A 25,782-nucleotide genomic window follows, 5' to 3' on the forward strand; every position below is an offset into this window, starting at 1 on the left:
TTAATTAGAAAGGAGCATGCAGAAGTTTTAAATTATTTTTTTCCCCAGAACCATAGATTGCATACATTTTAAGTAATAAACTCCAGTTCATCAAGAGTCTCGTTTGTAAATGATTATCCCTACTGAAGATCTTCAAACGCAGTGACAGTCTAAATATGGAGTATTATGAAATGAGTAATTGCTTCTTGTATCCTTTAGGAAAAGAATACACGCAGGCATTCAACCAATCAGATTGAAGCTTCTGTATTTCCTTCTTTCGAAGTGCAGTGACTTGGCACCAAATGGCCAATCATAATCTGAGATGTGTACATATGGAAAGAAATTTGTAAGAGGTATGGACAAGATGAGAACAAAAAATAACCTCAGCAAGTATTCTTTTGAATGACTCCTTTGGCATTATTGAATAAGTGGGTCAAATGGAAAAATCTAAAGAATGTTTGTTATCTAACCTGAGAGCTGTTTTAAAATATTTTCAAGTAGAAAAATATCATAAAATTTTATAATAAAGGTTTTCTTTCCTTGTTCTATTGTGATTCCCACATTTATCACAAATTTCCTAAAATATTCATTTTAAAAAAATGGACTACAGAATGTAGTTGTATTTCATACATATTCATATAACGTCTGTTTTATTAATCAAGATTTTTATGTCAGCTAGAAGCCACATTAATTTTATAGTGTTACAAGCTGATACCAATACATAATCCAGTTCTCATTCCATACAGGTACATTCTTTACACAATGGTGTTATCTCATGCTAATATTGTTTGCCTGCAATCTTATGTGCAGGAAGTTTGACTTTGGCCATATTTTAAATTAGGGATTAAAAAGAGTTGTCAAGTAGTATTTTATTTTTAAAAATATTAATCCTATATGTTTACTCTGGCATATATTAGCTCTATACACGCTTATTCAGGCATATATTTATTTAATTTCATCCCCCCCCCCCCCATGTATAATATTACAAATTAGGCAACTTTATGGAGGTCTGTCTTGCATAATATTGTTATTTTTAAGTATTAATGTGGAGTTTAGAGGCTATGTTTGCCTAAATAGAATAACATACAATATTGAATTTTCAGATTAATTTTCAGAAATATAATATAGACTTTATTTTAAATTTAATAAAAACAATTCATTTATACACTCAATTATGAAATCTTTAGAAGTAAAAATATATCTCATTTTTAGTTTTGTCTATCTGTCCTGAGAGAAAAGGTTGTTAACTTATACTAATAACTTATTTAAATCAATCATATGTCTTCAAAACCTGAATATACAAATGACAATCTGTTTCCCTCTTTTTCTTGTATATAATTTTTACTAGGAATTTTTGAATGGTACTTATAGATACGTTAAACATATATTACATTTATACTATACATACATACATATGTTTAGTATGTATTATTTAATTATTTGCTAAACAAGCTGGAAAAATGCATTTTGATCAATACTTTAATGCTATACTTGTGTTACTTCATATCTTTTCCTTTGTTTTTGTTTAGCTTTCCATGAGTAAATTCGGTGCTTTTTTTCCTCTGTACTATTTGCAAGAGTTCAGTGATCTTGCATTTGCATTCCAGCACACATATTTGTGAAATTTTCCAGTAATTTACCACCAGGGGTGGGATCTGACCGGTGTAACTACCGGTTCAGTGATGTTACACTGCGCGCGCGTGTATATCATCATCTAGCTGACTGGACAGCTGAGCAGCACTGTGCGCGGGTGCGCAGTGGTTGAAAAAGCACTTTTTTCCTGCTTTTTCAACCGTAGCTGTGTCATGCAAAGCAGCTGCGGTTGAAAACGCAGGAAATAAAGGTCGGGTAAGAGCCCAGGCAGACAGGTGGGCCAAAACAGCAGCAGACATAGAACCGGTTCTATGTATGCTCTCTGTTTGCTGCTTTTCATAGCAACCGGTTCTACAGAAGTGGACAGAACCGGTAGAATCCCACCCGTTTACCACATTTTAGTATGGTCTAATGATATAAAGACATTACATTTCAGAGACCAATACTTCCTGAAATTTTGGATATAACATTTGATTAGACTAGAAAACCTCCAAGATCCCTTCCAACCTTATGATTCTATGTTCATAATAGTATTGTAATAACTTTACTAAATACTAAAATGAATAGTACTGTAATGATATAGTAAATCAAATTATCAGAGAATAAACAAGTGTCAACAAGTAGGTTTTGTTATAAGAGGATTATATGCTGATTTAATAGAGAATATTTTTAACATGCTTCAAGTTCAAACTGTCACATCTATAGTAATTATAGTAATGATATATTTCTCTTTATTTATGGGAATAACATCCAAATAAATTACTATTCCCCTTTTGGGTCATGAACCAAGGGTTGGCAAACAGAAGAAATATCCATTGTATCATCCTTATTGCTGCATAAAATGCAATTACCTAAGTAGAAATTGGTGACATCCTCAGCCTGGTCCCAACACATCATACATACTGCCATAAACAGCACATCCTAAAGAACAAAAGTCATGTTGTCTGGAAGCAAGCATGAAATCCAGCCCATCATACCACTGCTCTTTTGCCATCACCAGTGCTAAGAAATATCCAGCCAGTGTGAAGCAACTAATACGTAGTTTGTTCCTTCTACAGTTTGCAGTCATTCAAATCCAAAATATTAAAGTTCTAGTTAACAATAAATATTAATTATTCCACTATTGGAATACAGAAAATGATTAAAGTTAAGGGGGGATATCAAGGAATATTGGAAACTTTGTAAGGACTTATTTTTGTTCTTTTTTGGTGAGGAGGGAAAGGAAGCTGTGCGACAAGCAGAAATAAAAAAAAATTACTCTTTTCTCAATACGGAAGTATTAGCTGTTGAACTTTTAACTGTTCTAAAGTTGATGAAACATGCATTGGCTGCTAGAACAAATAGATGAAGCCCTCCTGAGCCATGAGTCACCTGTAAAGTTACATTCTGAGTGGCCTGTGTGGCAGATGAATATGAAAAGAGGGCAGTGATCAGGTGACATCAGAGTTTGTTCAATATCCAAGTACTTCCCAGAACAATTAGAACTATATACATAAAGAATGATGTAACACGATGGTTAATCAAAAAGGTTGTAAATGTTCCTTCTGTGCCTTTAACAGCCACATACAGTAATTGGATAAAAATCAGGTGGTGAAACTCCATGACTAATTCTTCAGACCTAAAAAACTTGTTGAATTTTTCCTATTTAAGTGAGATCCCTGACAAAAACAGTCTGTGTTATCTGAAAGTCTTCTCTGCTTTTCAAAACAGCGATTTGGTTTTCCTTTCAGGTCAGTGGAATCAAGTGTTTTTCTACAAATACAGCCTCTTTTATTTTGAAGGAAAATCTGTCAAACAGTAGTTGGTGGTGTAAATATTATAACAATAGGAATTATTCTCTCGTCCCCCTAAACAGGGATTAAAAATTAAGCAGTGGGGTTATACCAATTCTTGACCCGTGCTGTCTCTGTAGAGTTTACTAATTAAGGAGGTAAGGGTGAATAAGGGAACACAATTTAGTGAGATTATTTTGCTTATTTTAGCAGGTACTGCCAGAGCCAGAACGCATGTTGTTTGTGATCAGAAAAATAGGGTTGTGTAAATCATGATTTACCAACAAAGGCAATGTCACTTAGGCTGAGTTCATGAATGTATTTATGAATAATACTAAGACTGGCCTTTTAACCATGATTTTTTGAACAAGCCCATGACTTGATCTGCCTGCAATGTTAAGCGACAACAGACCAGTTAGCACGTCCTGCTCAGGCAAAGGGAACCACGTAATTGCTTAATAGTCACGGTGTGTCAATTTAATTGGATTGAGTAAAAAAAATCATGATTGTGTTAAGCCGCGGTCACGCCAAGTCGGGAGAAGTTAGCGTTTGCCCAACCATAGCCATCGGGACTACTTCCATAGCTGACTGAAGCGATCCCATTTTTTTTCCCCCGGGGTTCCCACGACACAAACCAAACCATAAACGGGGTTCGTACTATCCCCACTCCCCCGGGCGGTATTGGGTTTTTTGGCTGGTTCGTCATTCCGAGGCAGCCGCAGCCATCCCTCATTGACTTTTAAGGACAACCCCCACCTCCATAGGTAGTCAGCAATCACTTGGCTCGAAATCACGACGTCCTCTCCCCTCCCCCCCGAGCAACTCCTTCGCGGGGAGGTACGTGGCCCCGCTTCTCGCGGATCTCGCCTCGGAGGAGTTCGGAGCCACCCCGCGGCGCTGGCAAGAGGGCATTTTTTTGCTGCCGCCGCCGCCGCGGATCTTCCCTCCCTCCGCCAGTCTTTCCTTCCAAGAGCCGGAAGTGAGCGCGGATGGTGGCGGCGGCGGGTGCTCCAGCCCTCCTAGCACGGAGAGCCAAAGAGGCGGGGATGCCGAAAGCGAAGAAGGGGGCTTGCCAATAACTTTTGTCCGCGGCGAGGACTATGAGAAATGGCTGCAGGACATTTGGCGGCGGCGGCGGCGGGTACTTTGGGACGGATGCGCGCTGAGGTGAGGAAGGCTTGGAGGGGGAGCGAGCCAGCGGGGAAATCTTCCTTTTCTCTCCCCGCTCTTCCACCAGGCGAGAGGGGGACGCGGGGCGCCTGGCGGGAGGTTTCTGGGTCGCCCTTTCCCGGTGGGATGAGGCCTCGCTTCCTCCCGGCTTCTCGGCTGCTCCCTACGGGGGAAGAGGGGGGATGGTTGGGCTCCCTGGTTTTGGCTCTTTCTCCTGAATCGGACCTTCCCACCTAACCCGGCCGAGAAGAGCAGGAATGAATAGGGGCTAGGTTGCTGGGTTTGCAGCCCGCTGGGACGCGCGAAAAGGCCGGTAAACCCCGGCGCCGAGCCTTAAAACAGTTGCCTGCTTGGGGGGCTTCAGGTCTGGAAAAAAAGGGCAGGAGGGTTGAGTAGTATAACTCGGGGAGCTTCCTTACAAACGACAAGGAGGGCATTTAAGACGACAGCCCGACCCCTGGCTCCTCGGCCTCGCAAAGCAGGAAATTCTCCGCAGCGGAAGGTTGTTTACATGGTACCGAAAACAAGACGGTTGCTTTGCTTTCCTTTGGCGTCTTCGAGGCCTGTTTCCACAGCTCTGCGGTTGGTGGGGTCTGTAAATAAATGGGGTGGGCATCCTTGGGAAGATTGAGAGACATAGATTGAAGATTGAGAGGTACAACTGTGTACGTCGTGTATTTTGGGCAGCAGTTGTAAATGGGGCTAATCTTGCCAATGATCAAACCTCGAAGCTGTAATTTTACCTTGAGAAAGGAAGACAAAGGCCAAAGATTCTGTAAATGGAGCAAAATAGTTTAAACCTCCAAAAATATATATATATATATATATATATATATATATATATATATATATATATATATATATATATATATATATATATATATATATATATATATATATATAAAACACCCATGTTAGTCTATACATGGTATTTATGCTCTAACAAAACTCCCAAAACCGTGTACCGGTATTATTCTCATATATATAGTCATAGAATTGCATGGAACTTTCTTTCATTCCTGTTTTATTACAGTATTTGATACCATTTTTGTAAATACAAGGTATATGGGATTGTCATTCATTACTTGTAGGGTCCCAAAGTTAGCACATTTCAGTTTATTTGTCTCAGAGGCTGAAAAAAAAATATTTCTTGGAATGTTGTGATTTAAAAGTATTTTTTGAACTTAAAAATACATTGATGAAATGCTTCAGACTTTTCAGATGTGGGTGATTATTTTGTAATGTGAAAACGCATACGGTTATTTTCAGTTCTCATAGTTACTAGCCTTTTTATAGGAAGCTATATTATGAATGTATAACCATACTTCTTGCAGTTGTGTTTTGAATACAAAACTATCCACTTCTTGTTACAAGGCTACTGAATTGAGGAAATTGGCAGGGTTTTACTGGAAAAGAATGGAACTAGTTAAACTGCACTTGCATATGTTAATGTCTTTTTAAGAGCCACAAGAAAGCATCTTTTGCATGCAGTTCTGTCCCAAGTCCCAGTGCACATATAAATACAGAAATACCATTTTTGGAGCATCTTAGCAAAGCTTAATGTTTTTTTATATTTAGTATGTACAATGAAAACAAACTACAACCATTGCAATCATAATACTGTATATTTGAACATGCATTGCTGGTTATTTTAGTTTAAAATCTATAATAAATTAAGCTTTGTTTCTTGTAGAATCAAAACCTATTTTGTCTTGCTTTTACACTTTAGAAAACTGTAAAGGACAAACACAAGTGAAAGTTTTTATACTTGCTTTCAGAGAAGAAAATTAAGATTTTCTCCAGTGCTCAGTGAATTTTTACTGTATATCTTACATATCTTTGTACCAGATTCTCCCCCCCCCCCATCCCCTAGGAATTTTGTTCTCCACCCACCACATTCCATTGTCCTTTTGTGGCAGACTTTCATGTCATATCTACTCCTGCCACTTAACTGCTGAAAAATTGAAGGTCTCGCCATGCTATCAGAAAATCACTAGGTTACCATAGTAGGTTGAGGTTGTTATTTGAATGTTCTGATGTCATAAACCTGCCATAGGCTGAATCAGACCACCCGTCTGTTTCTATATTCTATATTAATTGGCAGCAGCTCTTAAATGTTTGAAAAAAAGAACTCTCCCTTCTAGCCCTACACATATTTGCCCAAGAATGAATCTTGAATACTCTGCATTCAAACAGCATCCTCCACCATTGGCTTACAGCACCTTGGTGTGTCTCTTTTATTCACAGTGGTTTCTGGGTTTAGCCCCTAAGTCAGCTTGTCAAAGATTATCATTTTTAAAAAACTTTTTTTTCATTTGCTTCATTGTTCAACACTGATATGCAAACAGTAAAGAGCATGTTGGAAAAATTAAGCTCCATCAACCAAATGAAATAGTATTGTAGAAACAACAAAGAGTTGGAAAGATTAATGTGTCTATTCACACATTCGTTTTGTGGACTATAGCCTGCTGCCTCAGTTGCATAGAGAATGGTCTGAGGAAAAGAGAGTGATGTATACACACAGCAATTGTGTGAAGAGAAGTGAGAAAATGGTGATGGGGATTTGAAAATTTGTATAATTATTAACAAAACTCTAGTTAGAAACAATACACAGGTGTTCTTCCTTTAATTGACTAGCTAATATAATTTAATAACAGCACTATTCAATGTAACATACCATTTTCCTGAAAATAAGACCTATCCCAAAAATAAGACCTAGCGTGTTTTGTGTGTGTGCCTAATATAAGCCCTTCCCCCCAAATAAGTCCTACATAAGAGCCTGTGCAGCTGGCTGGCTGCCCATTCTGTCTGGTTGCTCGTGGTATCGTGGCTGTGAGATGGGGTGGTGAAGCTGCCCCATGCACCCTGCACAGGCTTACCTCAGGGCCCCTGCAGCCAGGCCATCCACACTCTGACACCTGCCTCGCAGCAGCAGCAGCCATGTGCACCAGGAGTCCGTGGCCTCTTCTGCTTGCTCATGCCCACAATGGAGTAGAAGGCCGAGTGGTGTGCTGTGGCCGCAAAGCAAGGCAGTGTCAGGGCACGGATGGCCTGGCTGCGGGGCCCTGAGGTAAGCCTGTGCGGGGCGAAGAAGTGGACCTCCTGTACATGGAAAAAAATAAGACACCCCCTGAAAATAAGCCCTGGTGCTTATTTTGGGGCCCAAAAGAAAATAAGACCTGGTCTTATTTTCAGGGAAACATGGGTAGTAACAACCAGTTGTGGTTAAAATATTGAACTACTCTTGTAGAAGGCCAGGATGAAGTCCATTCTCAGCCACAGAATTCATTTGGTGCCTTGGAGTCAGTTTCTCTCACTAGCCCACTGATTTGTTGTTGAGGGACATTGTAGGTGATATACAAGTTATATTTTATTTTATTTGAGCTGGGCGAGTGTGTGTCTTATGTTAAGATTATTCCTTGAAGTCACTGAAACTCTGTTGAGCTAGCAATATTTTTGTTACTTTCATTGGATGAGCATTGCAGTGTAAGAAATGCTTAATGTAAAATATCTGAAAACATCCTGAGTTCATGTCAGTATGGTGGCTGGAAAGGTATTTTTATTCAAGACTTTTGTCTGTATTCTGTGAAACTGGGTGTCAGAAACATTTGTGGCATGTACCATCTGATCAGTACTATTCTTATCGTTAGTAGAGCATACTGCACATGGCACTGATTGATTTAGTTAACCTCATCTATAACTTCCATGTCTGCCGAAAAAGCACAATATGAAAGCCTGGATTAACTAAATACAGTGATGAATAGTGGAGGTCAATATCACTGAGCACATTTGATAAAAGCATGGGGAAGACTAACTTGCAATGTATTAGGAATGCCACAAATGAACAAGTACAGTGGAAGAAAAATAAATATGCTATGTATCTGTAGAGTTACAAAAAATGAAAAGTATGTAATACATCCAAACAACAGTAGTCTGGTCTTATGGAAGAGAATTGACAAATACACATAGGAAGTGTGTGTATAGGCTCAGTTGTTGAGAATGTTGATCAGCAGTCTGCTTAGAAATAATTCTGCTCTGAATATGTGTTTCAAGCATAAATCTATTTGTATGTACAGATGGTAAATCTGAAACATAAATCTAAGTTATGATTTACTTGATTTTTAATGATAAAATATTGAGATAATTATTGAAAGATACAAGGATGAGGAGAGATTCTGAATGTAGATTCTGGCAGAGAAATGGACTTGGAAGAAAAGGAAAGAAATTAAAGTAGAATCATTTTGGGAAAAGAAGTATGTGTCGTATTTTAAAAACTATTAAAGAATAGATTAAACTCACAACAGAATAAATTGAAGGTAGTTTATAAGAAAATATTATCCAGAAGCTGTTTGGAATGGAGTGAAAAGAATTACATCACAAAGTGCCACAGAACTATGTAGAATTATGGTAATAGAAAGAATGGAAGTGTGTGAACACGGATGCTTAGTGGAATGACAAAGTAAAGAGGCTGTGGCTAAGGCAAAATGTACAGAATTATTGCTTGTAGAAAAGAGGATGGAATGTATAATGAGCATGACAAAAAAGACTGCTGTAATCAAATGATTAAGATTAAAAGAGACAGGGAAAATGCAAAGCAATTTTGATTAACAAAACATGGAAATGGATGAAAGGACCAATCTGAGGAGCTTCCAACACAGTGAGTGCAATTAAAAAATAAAAATAATGAAATGATTTGAGATGAAACCAAAATGAGAGAATATGCAAAAGAATGTTTTAGACATTTGCATGGAAATAATAGTGATATCTCAAAGGCTGGAATTGAAACAAATGCAATGCAAACGTTGGTGTCCAAGAAAAAAAGAACACTAAAAGAAAACTGATAAATATTATGAGAACGTTGAAAAACATTAAGTCAGCAGAAATAGTGTAATTGGAGAAATGTTCAAATATTGATCTGGTTGACTGATGTAAGGACTTACAACTTGTTTCACATGTATATGAAGATGCATTTGTGCCTGATACATGGAAGAATGCTGTTATTATTCTCTCACACAAAGGGAAAGTATAATGCTGTGTTCAGGGACGTTCACATGCTGACTACTGGGCATTCCTCAGTTATCCATTAAGAAAACTGGAGCCTTTTAACCAGTTCATATTAAGACTATGAGTAAAAGGCTTAAAAATATTCAGTTTAGCCACCTAAAGATAAATTGGATTCTAAAGTGAAAGCAGTTCATTTGTTGAGAATCCTATATCTCTTTCCTTCCATCTTTCAATAAATCTTGTTAAACTAAAGAAACTTGCTTTTTGTTGAAATACATTGTCCAGGGCTTCATAAATAAATTCTTTGAGTGATAAGAAAAACTATCTAGGAAAATATACAGCAGAATTCTAATTAAATGAATGTAAAAGATGATAATTAGCAAAATTTGATTTTGTAATATGATTTTGATGGAAGTTGGGGACACATAAATATTTGTAGCAATTACCTATTAGTGGCAACAACTAAGAAAGTGCTGGGCACATTGGGGCTGGCCTGACCAGTGGTATATGTCATGTTCATGTACCGAAGGGAAAGTTGGGGAGATCCTATCTCAGCCTTGCCCTGTTCACTGCATAAAATTATTTTGGGAACCAAGCCCTGTGTGTTTTTATGTATGTTAGAGAAAATTCATAGAAAAAGTAAATCTGCAAAGTTTACATCCCCTTGAAGAGATCACTGAAGATACATAATATATGTTGTTGAGTTCCTAGTTGACCAGGAACTAGAAAATAATTCTAGTAAGAAAGGAAACAAAGGCCCATAAACTGAAACTCAGCACTCATAAAATGGATCCTTAATTGGATAGTAATCCAGTTAAGCTGGTGGTTGTAAATCACTCAATTCTCAGAATTGTAGTTCAGAGACAGTGAGTACTGTTTGCTAGCCAAACAATTAGCTGATGCAATTTCCAGTACTATTCACTGATTGAGGCTAGCAAACCAACTATAACATTTCCTGGACAGAAATAGCCCGGTCACTTTCCAGTCCTCTAGTATTATGAAAGTTAAATAACTTTTCAAGTTTTTCAAAGAATTTAGATAGTGTACCTTATTAGGTATGACAGTTGCCTGTGTGCTGATACTATGAATTTTAGATATAGTCCAAAACTATATTTCTGTCACTACATTACAGTGCCTTCCAGTTTAATCTTACGATTACATTAAAAAAGAAAAAAAGAAAGATAAAAGTCTTAATAGAAGAGAATACACAAAACAGTGCTCTGCCTACGATTGCAATTGGGACCGGAATTTCCAGTGTAAATCATTGTGGTTATTAAGCCAATCCTGGTTCCCAGTTGCATCATTAGGCAAGAAATGACTGTGCTGGTCTGGAGAAACAAAATTTGGATCGTGGAAATCTGAGCTTCCTTTCTCTGGCTCACCACAGGAGTTTCCCTGCCCTCCATGTATGAAAGGGAACTGCCATGCTGGGCTAGAGAAAGAAAGCTCAGATCCTCAGCATCGAAGCTTCCTTTCTCTAGCCTGCTGCAGGAATTCCCCTTTCTTGCAATTGTTTTGAAGGCTACATACGGTCTTTTTCTACCCTTCAGAAACATCACATTTGCTAGCTGTCTGCCTAGGCCTTGGTTTGGCCTTAGCTCACCTGTCAGCAGTAGTACAAAAAAGCAAAGATGAATGGATCTGGGTATAGTGGGCCTTCCAGGCATATTGGAGGAAGAAGAAGCAAGCAGGGAGCCGGCCAAGGAATCCAGGGCCACAGCAGGTTTGTGTGTGCTGGTGGATGGGTGGGGAACTGAGATGGTGAAAAAGGTAGGTGAGATAATTGCAGCACCACCCCCACCCTCTCATAAAGGGGATGTGTGGTGCCAGGCATCAGAATTTTGATAATGTGATTGATAAGAATGTGATTTTTATTCTTGTTAGTTCCTTGCTTAGGGTATTGTTCTTGTCTGGATTGTTTATCTGGTGTTAAACCCTGCTTATCTGGGTATTGGTGCCTTATCTGGGTATTGGAGAGGATATGTTCTTGTTCCATTCTTAGCCTTTTTATTGATTCTTTTGAATAGTGCATAAATGTGGTTTATTTGTTTATTGATGGCTGATTTGTCTGAATACAAAATTTCTGGGGTTTTTGGCTTCCGGTTTGAAGTCTCTTCGGCGACAGATAGAAATCTGCGATCGTGCGTGGTTTCGGTCTGGGCTCGCCGCTGGAGCACCCCGAGCCGGCTGGTTTCGGGGCTAAGCCACCCCGTAGAGGTGGTGAAGAGGGGGGAGACCGCCAGCAGGGTTGAGGAGAGCCGCATCTCTCCTCCTCAGCTGGCCATTACTCCCTTTCCCGAAGGCGGTTGCAGCGGTGGTCAGAAATGGCCACCACAAAGAAGAACTCGACCGGAAAAGAATGTGCAGGAGGAAGATAAGAAGTGAAAGTTTTGACTGACCGGGTTAAATTGTGAAAGCAACAACTAAGGTACCCTGGAATTTAAACTTACAAAAAAATAACATCGCTCCCAAAGAAGAGTCGGAAGCAGCGAAGGAAAGTGAAAAGGGAAAGGTTTGGCTTTTTCTTCTTCTCTCTCCTTCCCTATACTGACAACAAAGAGACTTAAATAAGAAATCGGAAAAATCCGCTTTGACATCAATAGGCAATTAAGCTGAAAATAAAATAAAATGCCAAAGGGATAATAAAGATTTCTGGACACTAAAAATTTTTTTTTTCATAAGCAGGAAGGGAGAGAAAAAAATAAGGGCAGGATCTGGAAGAGGGAGGAGACTGCCTGGAACTAAAAAGAATCTACAGTAAAACTTCAACAAGACTTCTAAAAGATACATTTTAACTGAAACTTTGTAACTAAACAGTAACCCCAAGAAGAGAAAGTGAAAAAAAAAAGAGCAAAAACAAACAGCTTGCGTGTATTTGGATTATTTGGTGATCTTTGGATTCTTGGTTATTACATTTGAATGACTAAAATTAATCGGGTGGTTGTTTAAAAATTTATACAATGGCACCACTTCTGGATGAATTGAAAATGGAACTTTAAAAGTACAGAGAAGATGCACAAGAAGGGAAGGGTTCTTTTGGCTTCGTTTTTCAATTCTTAGAAATGGAGATTTGGAACTATGAGAAACAACAAGAAACGTCTGCAAAACAAGAAGACTGGGATAAAGAAGAAGCCATCTTTAATGAACAAGTAATTTCATGTGGGGAAGAAAAAGGAAAGTGGGGAAAGAGAATGGAGAATTTAAGATTTAAAAAAACAACCAAAGAAAAGAAAAATAATTCAAAAAATAAGTATAATACTGGAAACCAACAGAAAAGGGGAATACAGAAGAGAGAAATAGAGGTAGAGAGACAAGGGGGTAAAAAGGGGAGAGAGAAGAAGAGAGGGAAGAAGGAAAGGAAAAGAAGTTATAAAGGACCGGAGCAAGATATAGAGAAACAGGACCTATTTAGAGATAATGGGTGAAAATCTAACTGAAAAAGGGATTCTGTAAAGGTACATAAGATTGTATTGTTATATTAGTAATAGAAATAACTTTAGAAAATTGGAAACAATGTATGATTAAAATGAGGGATAAAATAGTGTAATTTAGTGAAATGTTTGTTAATAAAATAAGTGAAATAAAATAAATGAGAAAATTGAATTAGGAAGGAACGGGAACATTTTAATTAGTTAATGTTTTATAAAATATAAGTGAAGATGGGGAGGGAATTAATTATGGAAAGCTTATAATTGTTCCCATAGAAGTATGATATTTAATTGAAAAGTAATGTTAAAGTTAAGACTTTAATGAATATTAATATTAATGATAGAATTGAATTGGAATGGAATGTGTTGTTTTAATTACATACATTTATAATTTTTTCTTTTTTTAAGAATATAGTGTATATTTTAAGAATGTACCAAGCAGAATCCGAATGGAAGTTATATATTATATTGAATGTTATAACTTTAGGGTATATATTGAAGCCTAAATAAGAGTTAAATGGATAAACTTAAAAGATATAAAGGCATCATACTCCAATCAGTAACTACAGGAGAAATTTTGTTTAATGAGAAAAGATAATAGATAATTGAAACAGGACAAAAAAAATACAAATATAATGATTTGAATTGAGATGAGATAATTAAAATAAAATTGAGAAAATTAAAAGAGGGGAGAAGCTATGCAGAAAATATAAAATAGTAATAAGATATGGAATAGAATATAAAAATGAGCATGAACTTGAATTTGTGTCTGCACGAAGAAATGTAACCCGGGATTACGGTACTTTCAAAAAAGATGTTTTATTTGTATTTTTTTCTTTTTGTGAAAACTCAAATAAAATTTACCAAAAAAACCAGTTTCCACTTGAAACTATGGTTGTCATTCCCTGTGTTATTAGAGTAAAAAGTTTTCTGACTAGTAGGTAGTGTTCATGGATGTGCATCTAGTAACTTCATGGACATATCCATGCATTTATATTATTTTCTTATTGTTGGATAACTTTCATTTGGGTTATTTTTCAGCTTCTTAGTGTAGCCTGCAGTCTTGATATTCCTTGGTAGTCTCTTATCCAAGTAGCCAGGCCTGATCTTTAACCAGACTGATCCTTGCTTAGATATTTTGAGCTAGACAAGGGCAGCTAGATGCTGCCACCTGGTGAAGTTATTCCAGTACTACTACTACTTATAACAAGCTTTGCTGGTGTGTGCACGTGCAGTTGTGTGTATTACATATTTTATCATACAAAGAATGCTTTGTGCTAAACACAGTTCTGTGACTTGTTGGCACAATTGTGTAGCAAGCTCCATAACTGAATGGATACTCGAATGTAGTTCCTTCCTATTTGAATTTGATATTCTAGTGCATCTTATTAACTTCTTGTCCGGGTTTTTTTCAAATTGAAAAGCAATATTCTGTTTCTCCTTGTTAGCTCTACCATAAAACTTCAGGCAATTTATTTTATATCTTGCAGGATTCCCAAAGCATTAAGTTTTAGAGCTGTTTCTGTGCTGAAAACTCTACTACTGCTAGTAGAACTTTCTGACACAATGCTTCAAAGACTGAAAACCCCTTTTTCTCATTAGGAAAGGTAGGAGACCTTGGATTGGAAGAGACAAATCACCTGCTTGTTAGGCCAACATTAAGTTGTATTAATGATCAGGACAGTGTGATGCATGATTTCAATAATTTGCTTTTACATAAAGATACTGAAGTGATTTCTCATCAAGTACTAATTCTGTGGCGATATAAAAGTAAGCAGTACATATTATATTATTTACTTGTTTTAACTGCCAGAATTATACAAGTGAACAGCTGTTCTTAAGCCAGATTTCTTTATCTGTTTTTCCTGAGGCAGGTGATATAGTACAGCAAATAAAAAAAAATACTATCAGCCTTACTAGTTTGATAATATGCTTCTGAACTAACTGCTTACATCATAATCATAGTTGCTGAGTTATTTTTTCAAAGTTTGTTTGTTGTTTGCATTATAGCTATATACTAATAAAACATACCTGTAACCTTTAACTGAGCCAAATGGTGTATCAAAGGGCAAAACCTTTTCAGTCAAGGCACATCAAATGGGTTAACTTACCGAATGCCAGAATCTTAGGGAAGTTGTGGCTCCTTCAGTGCTGCCACCATGCTGGTACGATCATTTGAACATCATTCTCTGTTCCCTTCCCAGCCACTCACAGGAGATCAGAAGTTGTTCCCATTGATTTTTTTTTGTCCTCCTGTAGCCATTGTTTTTCTTTCTAGGTATAGAAATATCTTTAAAACAATGAAATAACAATGCCATGGGTTGCCCAGTATGTAATTACTCCTCACTGAAGAAGACCATGCCACCTCTATGAATAATTGGGTTTTTTATCTCTAAAATTTAATTGGTTTCTATCTTTCTGTAACTTAAATCTACAGTATTAACTCCTGTCTTACACACACAAGATGTTTCTTGACCTGAGGAAATCCTTTTGTGTACATAAAGAATAGTGTCATATTCCCCCTTCTGTCTTCTCTTCCTTTGATCTATTTTCATTTGTTTTTTTTTCCCCTAATCTTCATTGCATGTTTTTGAATCTCTATCATTTTCTAAAAATTCTTTAGTGTATTCTGGAGAATAGTAGTCAAGGTATGGTCTGATCTGAGTAGATTAAAATGGAAATATTCCTTCATTATTTGGAAACTATACTTGCAGATCTTAAATTTTAATTTGCCTTTTTATAGCTATATCTGCTGGTTTTGCAGCAAATTAGTAGATTTTTTTTTTGCAAATTCTAGCCCAGTAGGATGGCTACTAGTGAGATTTTGAGTGCAATTTATGACGTTGACGGTGATCTATGAAGCCATTCATGATCTCTCAGTTACCTGAGAGACTGCCCTTCTCTCGTTGTCTCTGCCCACTCTTGTAAAGACCAGCATGATGAGCATGTTTTGAGACTCCTCCTTGAAAAAATGTCATCTGTTGGGACCAAGGAATCATGCCTTCTTTGTTGTGGCACCTGCCCTATTGAATGGTATCCTTCCAGAAGTTTGCATCACCTAGTGTTTTTTAAGTGAGTCTTGAAAATAGGACTCTTTCCTCAGGGTTTAGGTTAAAGAGTTGGCAAGGGGGGATTGTTTTTTGTTTTATAGCTTTGTGTTATCAGTTTTCTTTTTGGTTTCTGCCCTTCATTGGAACTTACTGGGGTTTTGTATTGGCTGATTTTGTTGCAAACTGACCAGAGTCGGTTGAGTTGGGTACTTGATTTATTTGATTAAATAAATAAGAAACAAACTGGAATTCAGCGCTGATACGATAAGGCTACTCGAAAGCACATAGAGTTCTTTAACACTAATGGCTCATCTAAAGAAGAATTATGAATTATGTCTAATTGATGACTTTGGCATACAATATGCAATATTAGTTGTGCCATATTATATATATTCTACGTTTTCCCATTTTTCCATCAACCATATTCTTTTGCTTAATCCTAGTACTACCCAGTCCTTCAGTTTGCCCAGCTTTGGTGGGAATAATGGAAGAAAGCTAGAAGCCTGTGATGACCTTAACCCAGCCTACTTGCCTAAAGGCCTTAAGCAGAATCACCCCTGACAGGTAAGCTGTGAGTGGATGAACAGAAGGCACTTTCATATAATCTATAAGTGCAAGTAGCTGGAGCTTGGTGATTATCTTTTAATCTCTCTGAGAAACTAAGACACTGTCAACTCTGGGTCCTCTTCTATTAGTCTAGAGGGGAAGAGATTGATAAATAGGCTACTTTTAAGGGGAAACGATGCATCAGCAGTTCTTAGGGCTGTATATCTCAGTGACATAAAGATGAAACACTGAATAGCATAAAAAAAAATTTTTTTTTTACATTTATACCTTAGAACAGGGCTGTCAAACTCCCAGCCCGTGATCTGGATGCATCACGTGCTGGCCACACCCGGTTTAGCGAAGGGGGGAAAAGTCCTGATATGTCATGTGATGCCACTGTGACGATGTGAGTTTGACACCTCTGCCTTAGAGTGTCATACTTCAGAATAATATAGATGAATAATCATCTGATATGAGAAACTAAGTCAAGGATAGTTGTTAATCGCAATATTTCCAAATGTACAAATTCTTAATGCCTTTATATATTGGGTAGGAATGTATAATAATATAGATCCAAAGCAGGAAAAGTGCTTCACATCTGGGTGTGAGTATATTTGTTGTAGCTGTCAGTGGCTCCTTAGACAAGCAGTAACTTTTTCTGATCTTATACACTAGCCATAAGATCTCAGAAAAACACTTCTTTGAAATAAAGAGTTAAAGATAGGATAGTATAGTTGCATCCTGTCAGTGCTTCAGGTATTTTTCAAGGCTATCATGTAAGCCTGGGAAAAGTTGTGGCATTTGTAGGAAGCTGCTGCCTGCAAGCATGTCCATAGTGAATCAAAAGCACCTTTCCAGCTTCTGATCCAAATACCTATATAGCCCTAATAGACAGAACTTTAAAGTAGAACTGGAGAAAAGTGACTTTGTAAATACTTTCAGTATTATATGTTTTTTCCCCTCCACTAGTTTTATTGAATCTGTTGAACGTTTTTGGGCCAAAGAGTTTCAGAAGAAGAATTGAAATCGTTAACGGACATCTGCTTTCACAGAATGGCCCAGATATCTAGCAGCAATGAATTTAAACAACGTTCATCACCAGTTTTGGATCCAGCAAGACCCAAAGACGTGGACAAAGAAGAAGCACTGCAAATGGAAGCTGAAGCCCTGGCTAAGATGCAAAAAGAAAGAGTAGTGGTTGACAGTAGACAAAAGAGTGATACCTTAAGCTACTCTTGGCCAAGTGTACAGTCCTGCAGGAAACAAGATCATGATCTTATGGTGTTTCCAGAGTCTGATGGCAAGAGGAAGGTGGATGATAAGTTAAATTCAATTGACATAGACAAACTTACATGTGCTGAATTAGAGAAACTTCTTTTAGAAGAAAATCTTGAATCCCACAAACCATCTACATTGTCAGCCACTCAGATTCTTGGGGCATCATCTTCACAATTTTATTCTCACCCTGTTTCTCAAAGCGGGCAGTGGACATCTAGTTTGCCTGGGTCTTCCAGTAGTGCCCGATCTTCTGTTTACTCTGTACCTTCTTTCACCAAACAAGTTGGTATCTTTCAGAATGGCTTTCATCCAGGTGTATCCACTTGCCAATCTACAAAGCCTGTCTATCTTTGTCTTCCAGAAAGGTCTCAATACATTTCATACCCACTGCCATTTACTTCAAGTTTCCATCCACAAGGAAGTGTACCTATGTATCATTCAGCACTTTCTCCTGAAATGGCAAAAGTATTTGATAAGATTGCAAGTACTTCAGAATTTCAAAAAAATGGGAAATCAAAGACAGACTTAGAGATGACTGGTGCTAAACCTACTCTTAGTTTGCCAACCTCCGAAAGCTCCAGTGATATTAGTAAATTTGATTGGTTGGATTTAGATCCTTTAAGTAAACCAAAGGTGGACAATCTAGATATATTTTATAATTCAGAAGATGGAGGAAGGATAATGAATGCTAAAATTGTAGAAGATCCTTGGGACGCTGTGCTACTGGAAGAGAAATCTCCAGGAAAGAGCCATCTTGAAAGAAAGCTTAGTGGAAAATCTGCTTCTGAGGCAACAGTTACAAGAAGTCAGTCTTTAAACATTCGAACTGCTCAGCTTGCTAAATTACAGGGCCAAACTTCACAGGTAAACATCTTTAAAATATATATTCCATTTAAATGCAAATGTTACTTTGCAAACTTTTCTTACCAAATTTAGACAAAAAAGTTCCCTTGTGATTGTACAAATAGGTGTAGAGCAGCATCCTATTTGTTAATATTCCTCAAGATTAACAACCAATAACATTCAACATGTGTGTGTTTTTATTTATCCTCTTATGTATTCCAAATGGGATCTTGAAATGCCTAATTCTTGCAAGAAACTTTTGATAACTAAAAATCTGTGTATCGCAATAATTTTTATATGGTTTTGAAAATACAGCAAGTCCCCAGGTTAATAATGCTCTGGTTTAAGGGTGAGCCATAATTAAGAATGGAACATGTTGCAACAAAATTTGAGTCAAAGACACAGTAGTTGAAGTCAAATACAGAATGGTTTTAATTTATTATACAGTGATATACAATAATAGGGTTCCGGTTTGCATACAAATTTGACCTAAGGACAGAACATGTTCTTAAATGGGAGTACTTAATACTTTTCACATAAATAATACTATTTTAATTATCTTTTCTAGCCTGATTTTGGTACTAGCTGTTTCAATGCTATACAGCTTGCCAAAAGAAGGACTAGCCCAGCTCCATTGTTTGCTATTCAGAAAATGTTGTTTAATTATATGCTGTTTCTTTGGCAATATTAAATTAGACATTTCCTGATGCGACATAATCATGTGACATGTCCCTTAAATCAGAAGCAAATGAGTGGCTGTAATAATGGCTGACACAAAATGGCACAGGTGGCAGGAATGTTGCAAGTCCTCTTCTCAAAGTATTCAAATTGTCTTTTATGAACCCACTTGACTATGAACAGCTCTATAAATATTTGCTCACATGTTTCCATAACAGGAACAAAATGATTTATTGGATTTTGAAATATCCTCACTTTCTAGGCATTTCAAAATTTAGTACCACGAGAGCCTCATAGTAACCTAATAATATTTTATGTTACATTGGATATATTTAAGCAAATGTAGTTGGAACTAAGAAAGCTTGTATGTGTGTATACATTTGCGTGCGTGTACGTATGCACACGTACAACTTTCTATTCTCCAAATTTTTGCTATAGTGCTCATAAGTAATAAAAAATTACCCATGTACCAAAAATAAATTGGTTTAAGTCTTGATCCCAGTGCACCAGGGTACTCTTCAATCTAAAACAATAGTTTTCTAAGGCAGGTGGGCAAAATCTAGTGGAGCCCACAGGCATGCTTTAATAAGGTTTATGCTAGATATTGATACATTTATTACTTTTAAATAGAAGTTTTCTAGGAGAATTTGCTTTAATATAATTAAGCACTGTTTTTCCTTAACTGGAGAGAAATGTCAAAAAAAGCAGAGACACTTATGGCACTTCAGTTTTTGCCACATTGTAGCTTGGCTCTTTTTCTTGAATATTGTGGAATGGAATCTTTGAATCAGAGTGTCTGGGAAAATTTAAAGAAATTACAAAGCATATCAAGCACATCTGAGTTCCACCGTAACCTAAAATTACAGGGAATCCCTTCCTAATTAGCTCATGTAGAGACGCTTTTAGACAAAACATCTGTTGTACAACCACTTTGCCAAATTCAGTGTGTTATGGTTTCAGAAATTACTGCTTTAGGCTGTTAAACTACCTAAGCCTTTCCATTGACTTCCCTTTTTTTAACCAAAATCCAGTAAGAAAAATTTAGAATACTTCTGTATTCTCTTTGGTAAGCCACCTTTGTTGGAAATAAGTCTTACAGTTGGAGGAAGCCTTACAGTTGGCATTAAAACTCATCATTTTAAGATACATGTATATATCTTAACATGTAGCTGCAACATCCAAAACGTCACTTTACCTAATGTTAGACATTTATAAAGTAAACGAGTTAGTAATGAAATATCTTGTTTCCATCAAATATCAATAACTCAGCTAAATTTAGACTCAACCCATGTTTATTACAATAGCAAAAACTACCGTTACGTTTTTTTCTTTGGTGGATGTAGTAAAATTGGAGAGCTTTCTTTCACTTGTTTCATCACCAGTATTTCTGTACCAGCTGAAAGTTGCTAGTTGAAAGCAGCATTGGTCATTAGGATGTGTGACCTTCTGCATTAATAGAGCATAGACTGTTCATTTCTGTTAGAAAATTACTTCCATTAGTAAATGGGTCAATATAGATCAGCTTTCTAAACTGTTCCTGTATATTATTATATACGGTATAATTATATATTTTATTATTCTCATTTCACTTTTTTATCCTTACATTTCAGACAGACAATGGGACCAGTAGCCTGCCAGGAGAAAACAAGTTTCTAAAAAATGTTGAATGGCAAAATCAAGAACAAGCAGCCTTTTGTGATGCCATTGCAAAGTAAGCAGCAATCGAAGTCAAACTAAGTTACTATTATTAATGGAAACGTAATGTCAGGAATCTGGTAGCCCTTTTTCAAGTAACAAATTTTATTACATGGCATAAGCTTTCATAAAATGAACTGTAGATCAAGAAAGCTCATGTCTTTTAATAAAATGTGTTTATTGTTATTGCCTTTATTGTCATTGTACATGTATACAATGAAATTGGTTTAGCTCTACTGGTGCAATCTGAAATGATTCCTACAAATTTCTGTTCTTTGTTACCATACTAACACAGCTCTATTCCTACAATGAATAGTAAGCTATGTGTGCCTTTTAAATAAATTATCAGTATTGATTTTATACACTGGTTACAGGAATCTTTCTTCCTGTTCATATTTTTAGGTTTTGAACATTTTAACAATGAAGCTAGTCACAGCAAGTTAATTAAATGTCTTGGTTCACTTATCACACTAAGCAAAGAATAACATTGTATGATGTGGTCCTTTAGCACAACTAAATCTCTTGTTTACATATGTACAGCATAGGTTGGACATGGGTGGCTGAATCAAGGTTTGATGAATAATGTACAATTGTGTGAGTTGATACAATGTGCTATTTCTTTGCTTAAAAGAGCGGGCTAGGTTCAGAAGTTGTGAGTCCATTTGGTTGTGGTGCAACCAAATGGAAAATAGCAGAAGACAGCAGTCAGAAAATGATACATCTGATAATAGTGAATGCACACCTTAGACTTAATACCAGCTAGTCAACAACAACAACAACAACAAAACATAAATTGGGGCAAACTATAAAACCAGAACCCATCAAAGGACTATTATCAAAACTACTTTGGAAAAACAAGTGGATAAAAAGAAAAACTGAGACCCAAATTGCAGCTAATCCCAAGAGAAAAAGATGAAACTAAACCAGAATGTTGAGCTGTTCCATGTCTAGAACACAGCATGCTCCAGAAAGGACTAAATTATAGGGAGTATTAAGCAACTGAAATTGGAGAAATAGTTTGGTATAGGAGTTAAAATGCTGTAGCAGAAGCTGAGAGACTATATTTTGATCCTCCTTTTAGCATGAATAAAGGATGAGTTATTTTGAGTCAATAACTCTCATAATGTAATATATTCTAATAGCAAAATAATGCTTGAAACTCAGGGAGACGTACAGTCTCATAAGTCCAAATCCAATACCCAAATTGGATAGCAAAATGAAAAAAAACTCTTAAATAATCTAATCAAACAGGACAAATGAAGTATAAGAATAATGGTGTATGAAAATCCTCCCAACCCCAACTATGGATTCATTATGTAAATTACATTTTCATCTTAAGCAAAAAAAAAAAAGGTTAGAAAAAAACTGCAGTGTAATAATTCAGTACTACAGAAGACAAAAATAGATTAATTACATATTTTTCAAATCAATGGATATCCATGCAACTTCATTAAAAAAGGCCTATTCAATTAAATACTCACAGTTCAAGGGTTGCAAGTCATGAAAAGGATAATTCTTTCATACATCAAAAGCATCTCAGAAACCACCAACAGCCTAACCCAACTCTTTGGCATCATTATAGCCCACAAACCAACAAAATCCTTCCATACTAATGGTGAAAGACGCTGGCCCAGAAACCAGGAGTTCTAGTTCTGCCTTAGGCATGAAAGCCAGATGAGTGACTTTGGGCCAGTCACTCTTTCTCAGCCCATCACACCTTAAAGAGTTGTTGCTTTGGGAAAAATAGGAGAAGGAAAGTTCACCACCTTGAGTTATTTAAGTGGGATATAAATCTAACAAATTACAGGAGTCATTTAAATATATAGTGAAAATTATTGTGTAAGGCAAATGTTTAGAAAATTGCCAGAAACACATCCTGTCCAATCTTACATTGTGGAATGATTGGAGAAGCTGATATATATTTTATATGACATTCAGCCATGTGAAAAAGTAAGTTAGGTCCCATTGAAATTTATTATTATTTCAACAGTTATTCCATGTTCATTTCAACAATATTGATAAAAATAATTGAATGTAATGAATACATACCATTTAAATTTTGTAGTTCATTGTGTAACTTAAATGTAAATAGCGCGCATGGAAAAAGTAAGTATATTTATGGCTGCCTCAAATACCTAAATTAGAATCAGGTGCACCAGATTAGGTGGCAGTGAGTAGAGCATCATTAGAAAGGATCTTGAAGGAACCAGTTTTATTTAAACTGAATGCTTAGTTTGAGGTGGTCTTCGCTGCTAAAGTGTGTCTTATCACTATGAGATTGAAAGAGTTTTTGAAGCTCAGAAAAAATATTGTAGACTCTTTATAAGTCTGGGGAGGATTTAAAGAGAGGGCCAATCATTCCACTACCTGGAAGATTATCTACAAATGGAAAATACAAATAATTGCCAACTAGCCCAGGCCAGGCTATCCCAACAAATTCAGTCCAAGAGCAGAATGCAAATTGCTGGAATAAATCTCTGAGAACCCTCAAATTTTATCATATGAGCTATGATAATTCTTATCACTAATGATGTCAAAAGTGTATATGTCTACCATTAGAAAGAACCTGCAAAAATTAGATGGGAGGTCTGCCTGGAGGAAAGAACTTCAGGACCAGACTAAAGTTTGGTCATGAACATCTAAGGCAGAGATCAGGACTTGTGGAACAAGTCCCGGCCAACGGTCTTTCCAGATATTTCACAATTACAGACCTTTATCGGGCTTGGAGAGTTGCCAGGCCGATATCTTTCAGATGCCACACTGTAGCAAACAATACTTGGCAAGAATACAGGAACAGATCTTCACCCAAATGAACTAATTGTCTCCTCCAAAACCCCACTCCCCCTTTGCTCCTCTTTTATTCCCTATGGGAGGGGCCATTCACTGTCCACCTGTGGCTTTACTCCCAAGTCAACCCATGTTCCTTAGTTGTTCCCTTCTTCTGGCAGCTCCGCGCATGTGCACACTGGGAACAGGGTCCAGCTGTTCTTCTGCCTCACTGATGTCCAGCTCCGAAGGCAGCTGATAACTATCAGACGGCCCTGGCCCCATCTCTGCCTCTGACACAGAGACTCATCAGAGCCTTTCCCAGACTTCCAGGACTGGCCCATGTTCCTCCCCAACCTCCGCACTGTCCGAATCTGCTGCCAGCTCTGCTGGCCACTGGCAGGCCATAACAAAAACAAAAGAGAACATTTCACCAGAAAACCTGATACCAAAGGATGGTAGTGGAAATGTTTCAGTTTGGGGCTGCTTTGCTGAATCTGGGACAGGGAAGCTCACCAATACAGAATTTGCTATGAATTCTTGAGAGGGTGCCTCAGGATAATAATCTTTCTTTCCTTTCTGAATCTTTCTATCCTTTTCAAAGTTGTTCCTTTTTTGAACAGCCAGTCAACATTCTTGCCACTAAGCAAAGAGTTATCAATTGCTAATTGAAGGGAACAGATGATTTTATCTCTCCCTCCCAATTTTCTTTTTTCTTTTTTTAAAAAAATGTCATTTTGCATACTTTGTGTTTCCTTCTAGCCTGTTGATATTTCCTCATTTGCATGAATGGCATTTGTTTGGCTACACAAGTATATAGGAAGGAAGGAGGTAGAAAAAAGTGACTAGGAAAATCTGTATTTCAGAATTGCTAGGTTTACACAAATCAGTTTAAAAACTATTTTAAAAGATGAAATTGATGGATGATTTAAGATGATCAAAATATTAAATCTGTCAAGGTATGTTGTTTAACAGAATAGAGAGGGGATTAAATGAATAATTTAAAGAAAAATAGATAGCTATATACAGGTAGTCCTCGGCTTAGGACCACAATTGAACCAACATTTCTGTTGTTAAGTGAGACATTTGTTAAGTGAGTTATGCCCCATTTTACAACCATTTTTACCTCAGGTGTTAAGTGCATCACTGCAGTTGATAAGTTAGTAGCTTGGTGGTTAAGTGAATGTGGCTTCCCCATTGACTTTGTTTGTCAGAAGGTCACAAAAGGGGATCACATGACCTTGGGACATAAAATGAACCAGTTGCCAAGTATCTGAATCTTGATCATTTGATCATGAGGATACTGCAAAGGTCGTAATTGTGAAAAACAGTCATAAATCACTTTTTTCAGTGCCATTGTAACTTTGAACAGTCACTAAATGAACTGTTGTAAGTCGAGGACTATCTGTAAATCTAAGGATTTTTAATTCAGAAATTCCATTGATTTCAATGGGAATCCTGCATAATCATGCTTCAGTTTGATGCACTTTGTGTTGGTTTATGTTCTTGTTTGTTACTTCAAGGATCATTGTAACTCCATTTATAAACATATTGTTTACAGATTAAGGACCAAGTTTCCTCATACCAAGCATGATACAAACTTGGGTTTCGTGTTGAGTCCAGTCATGTTGCAAAGAAATGTAAGTGGAGAGAACTCCAGCATCAAGATTTCAATAGAAATTGGGGGTTTTCAACAACCAGTGACATTCACATGTGATGGTAAGTGCACTTTAATTTTAATAGATACATTTCTGTAGATTGAAAGATTGTCAAAATAATGTTGATAATTGAATTATACCTGTGAATCTTTGACTCACAGCCACAATTTAGGTTGTAAGTCATTGCAGTTGTTAATAGGGTCACCACGTGAGTAGACTTTGATCGTGTGGGTTGTTAAGTGGCAGCAGGGGTGCCTCACATTGGGTGAGTCCTGGGAATCCTAGAGCAGGACACGCGCAAATTATAGGGGTTTTCAGTGTG

General features: G+C 37.0%; 1 protein-coding gene across 8 annotated transcripts in view; it reads left to right on the forward strand.

The window, feature by feature from the left end:
* The first annotated feature begins 3,078 nt into the window (after nt 1–3,078).
* PIK3C2A (phosphatidylinositol-4-phosphate 3-kinase catalytic subunit type 2 alpha) overlaps nt 3,079–25,782 on the forward strand; it is a 54,667-nt gene continuing 31,963 nt past the window's right edge. For 2 of the 8 annotated variants that reach the window (XM_026668322.2, XM_087950898.1), the window contains exons 1-5: nt 4,394–4,511; nt 16,440–16,560; nt 17,595–18,684; nt 20,952–21,052; nt 25,364–25,521. In XM_026668322.2, coding sequence (XP_026524107.2) covers nt 16,505–16,560; nt 17,595–18,684; nt 20,952–21,052; nt 25,364–25,521 — 1,405 coding nt within the window. In that variant the 5' untranslated portion in view covers nt 4,394–4,511; nt 16,440–16,504. Of the gene's footprint in view, nt 3,303–4,290; nt 4,512–14,436; nt 14,554–16,439; nt 16,561–17,511; nt 18,685–20,951; nt 21,053–25,363; nt 25,522–25,782 lie in introns of those variants that run through there. The other 6 variants (XM_087950897.1, XM_087950896.1, XM_026668324.2 and 3 more) reach the window with 6 other exon arrangements.

The sequence above is a fragment of the Notechis scutatus genome, chromosome 1 (assembly GCF_049901735.1).
Source record: "Notechis scutatus isolate UNSWTSFEM ecotype Mainland chromosome 1, rNotScu1.2, whole genome shotgun sequence".
Taxonomy (NCBI): domain Eukaryota; kingdom Metazoa; phylum Chordata; class Lepidosauria; order Squamata; family Elapidae; genus Notechis; species Notechis scutatus.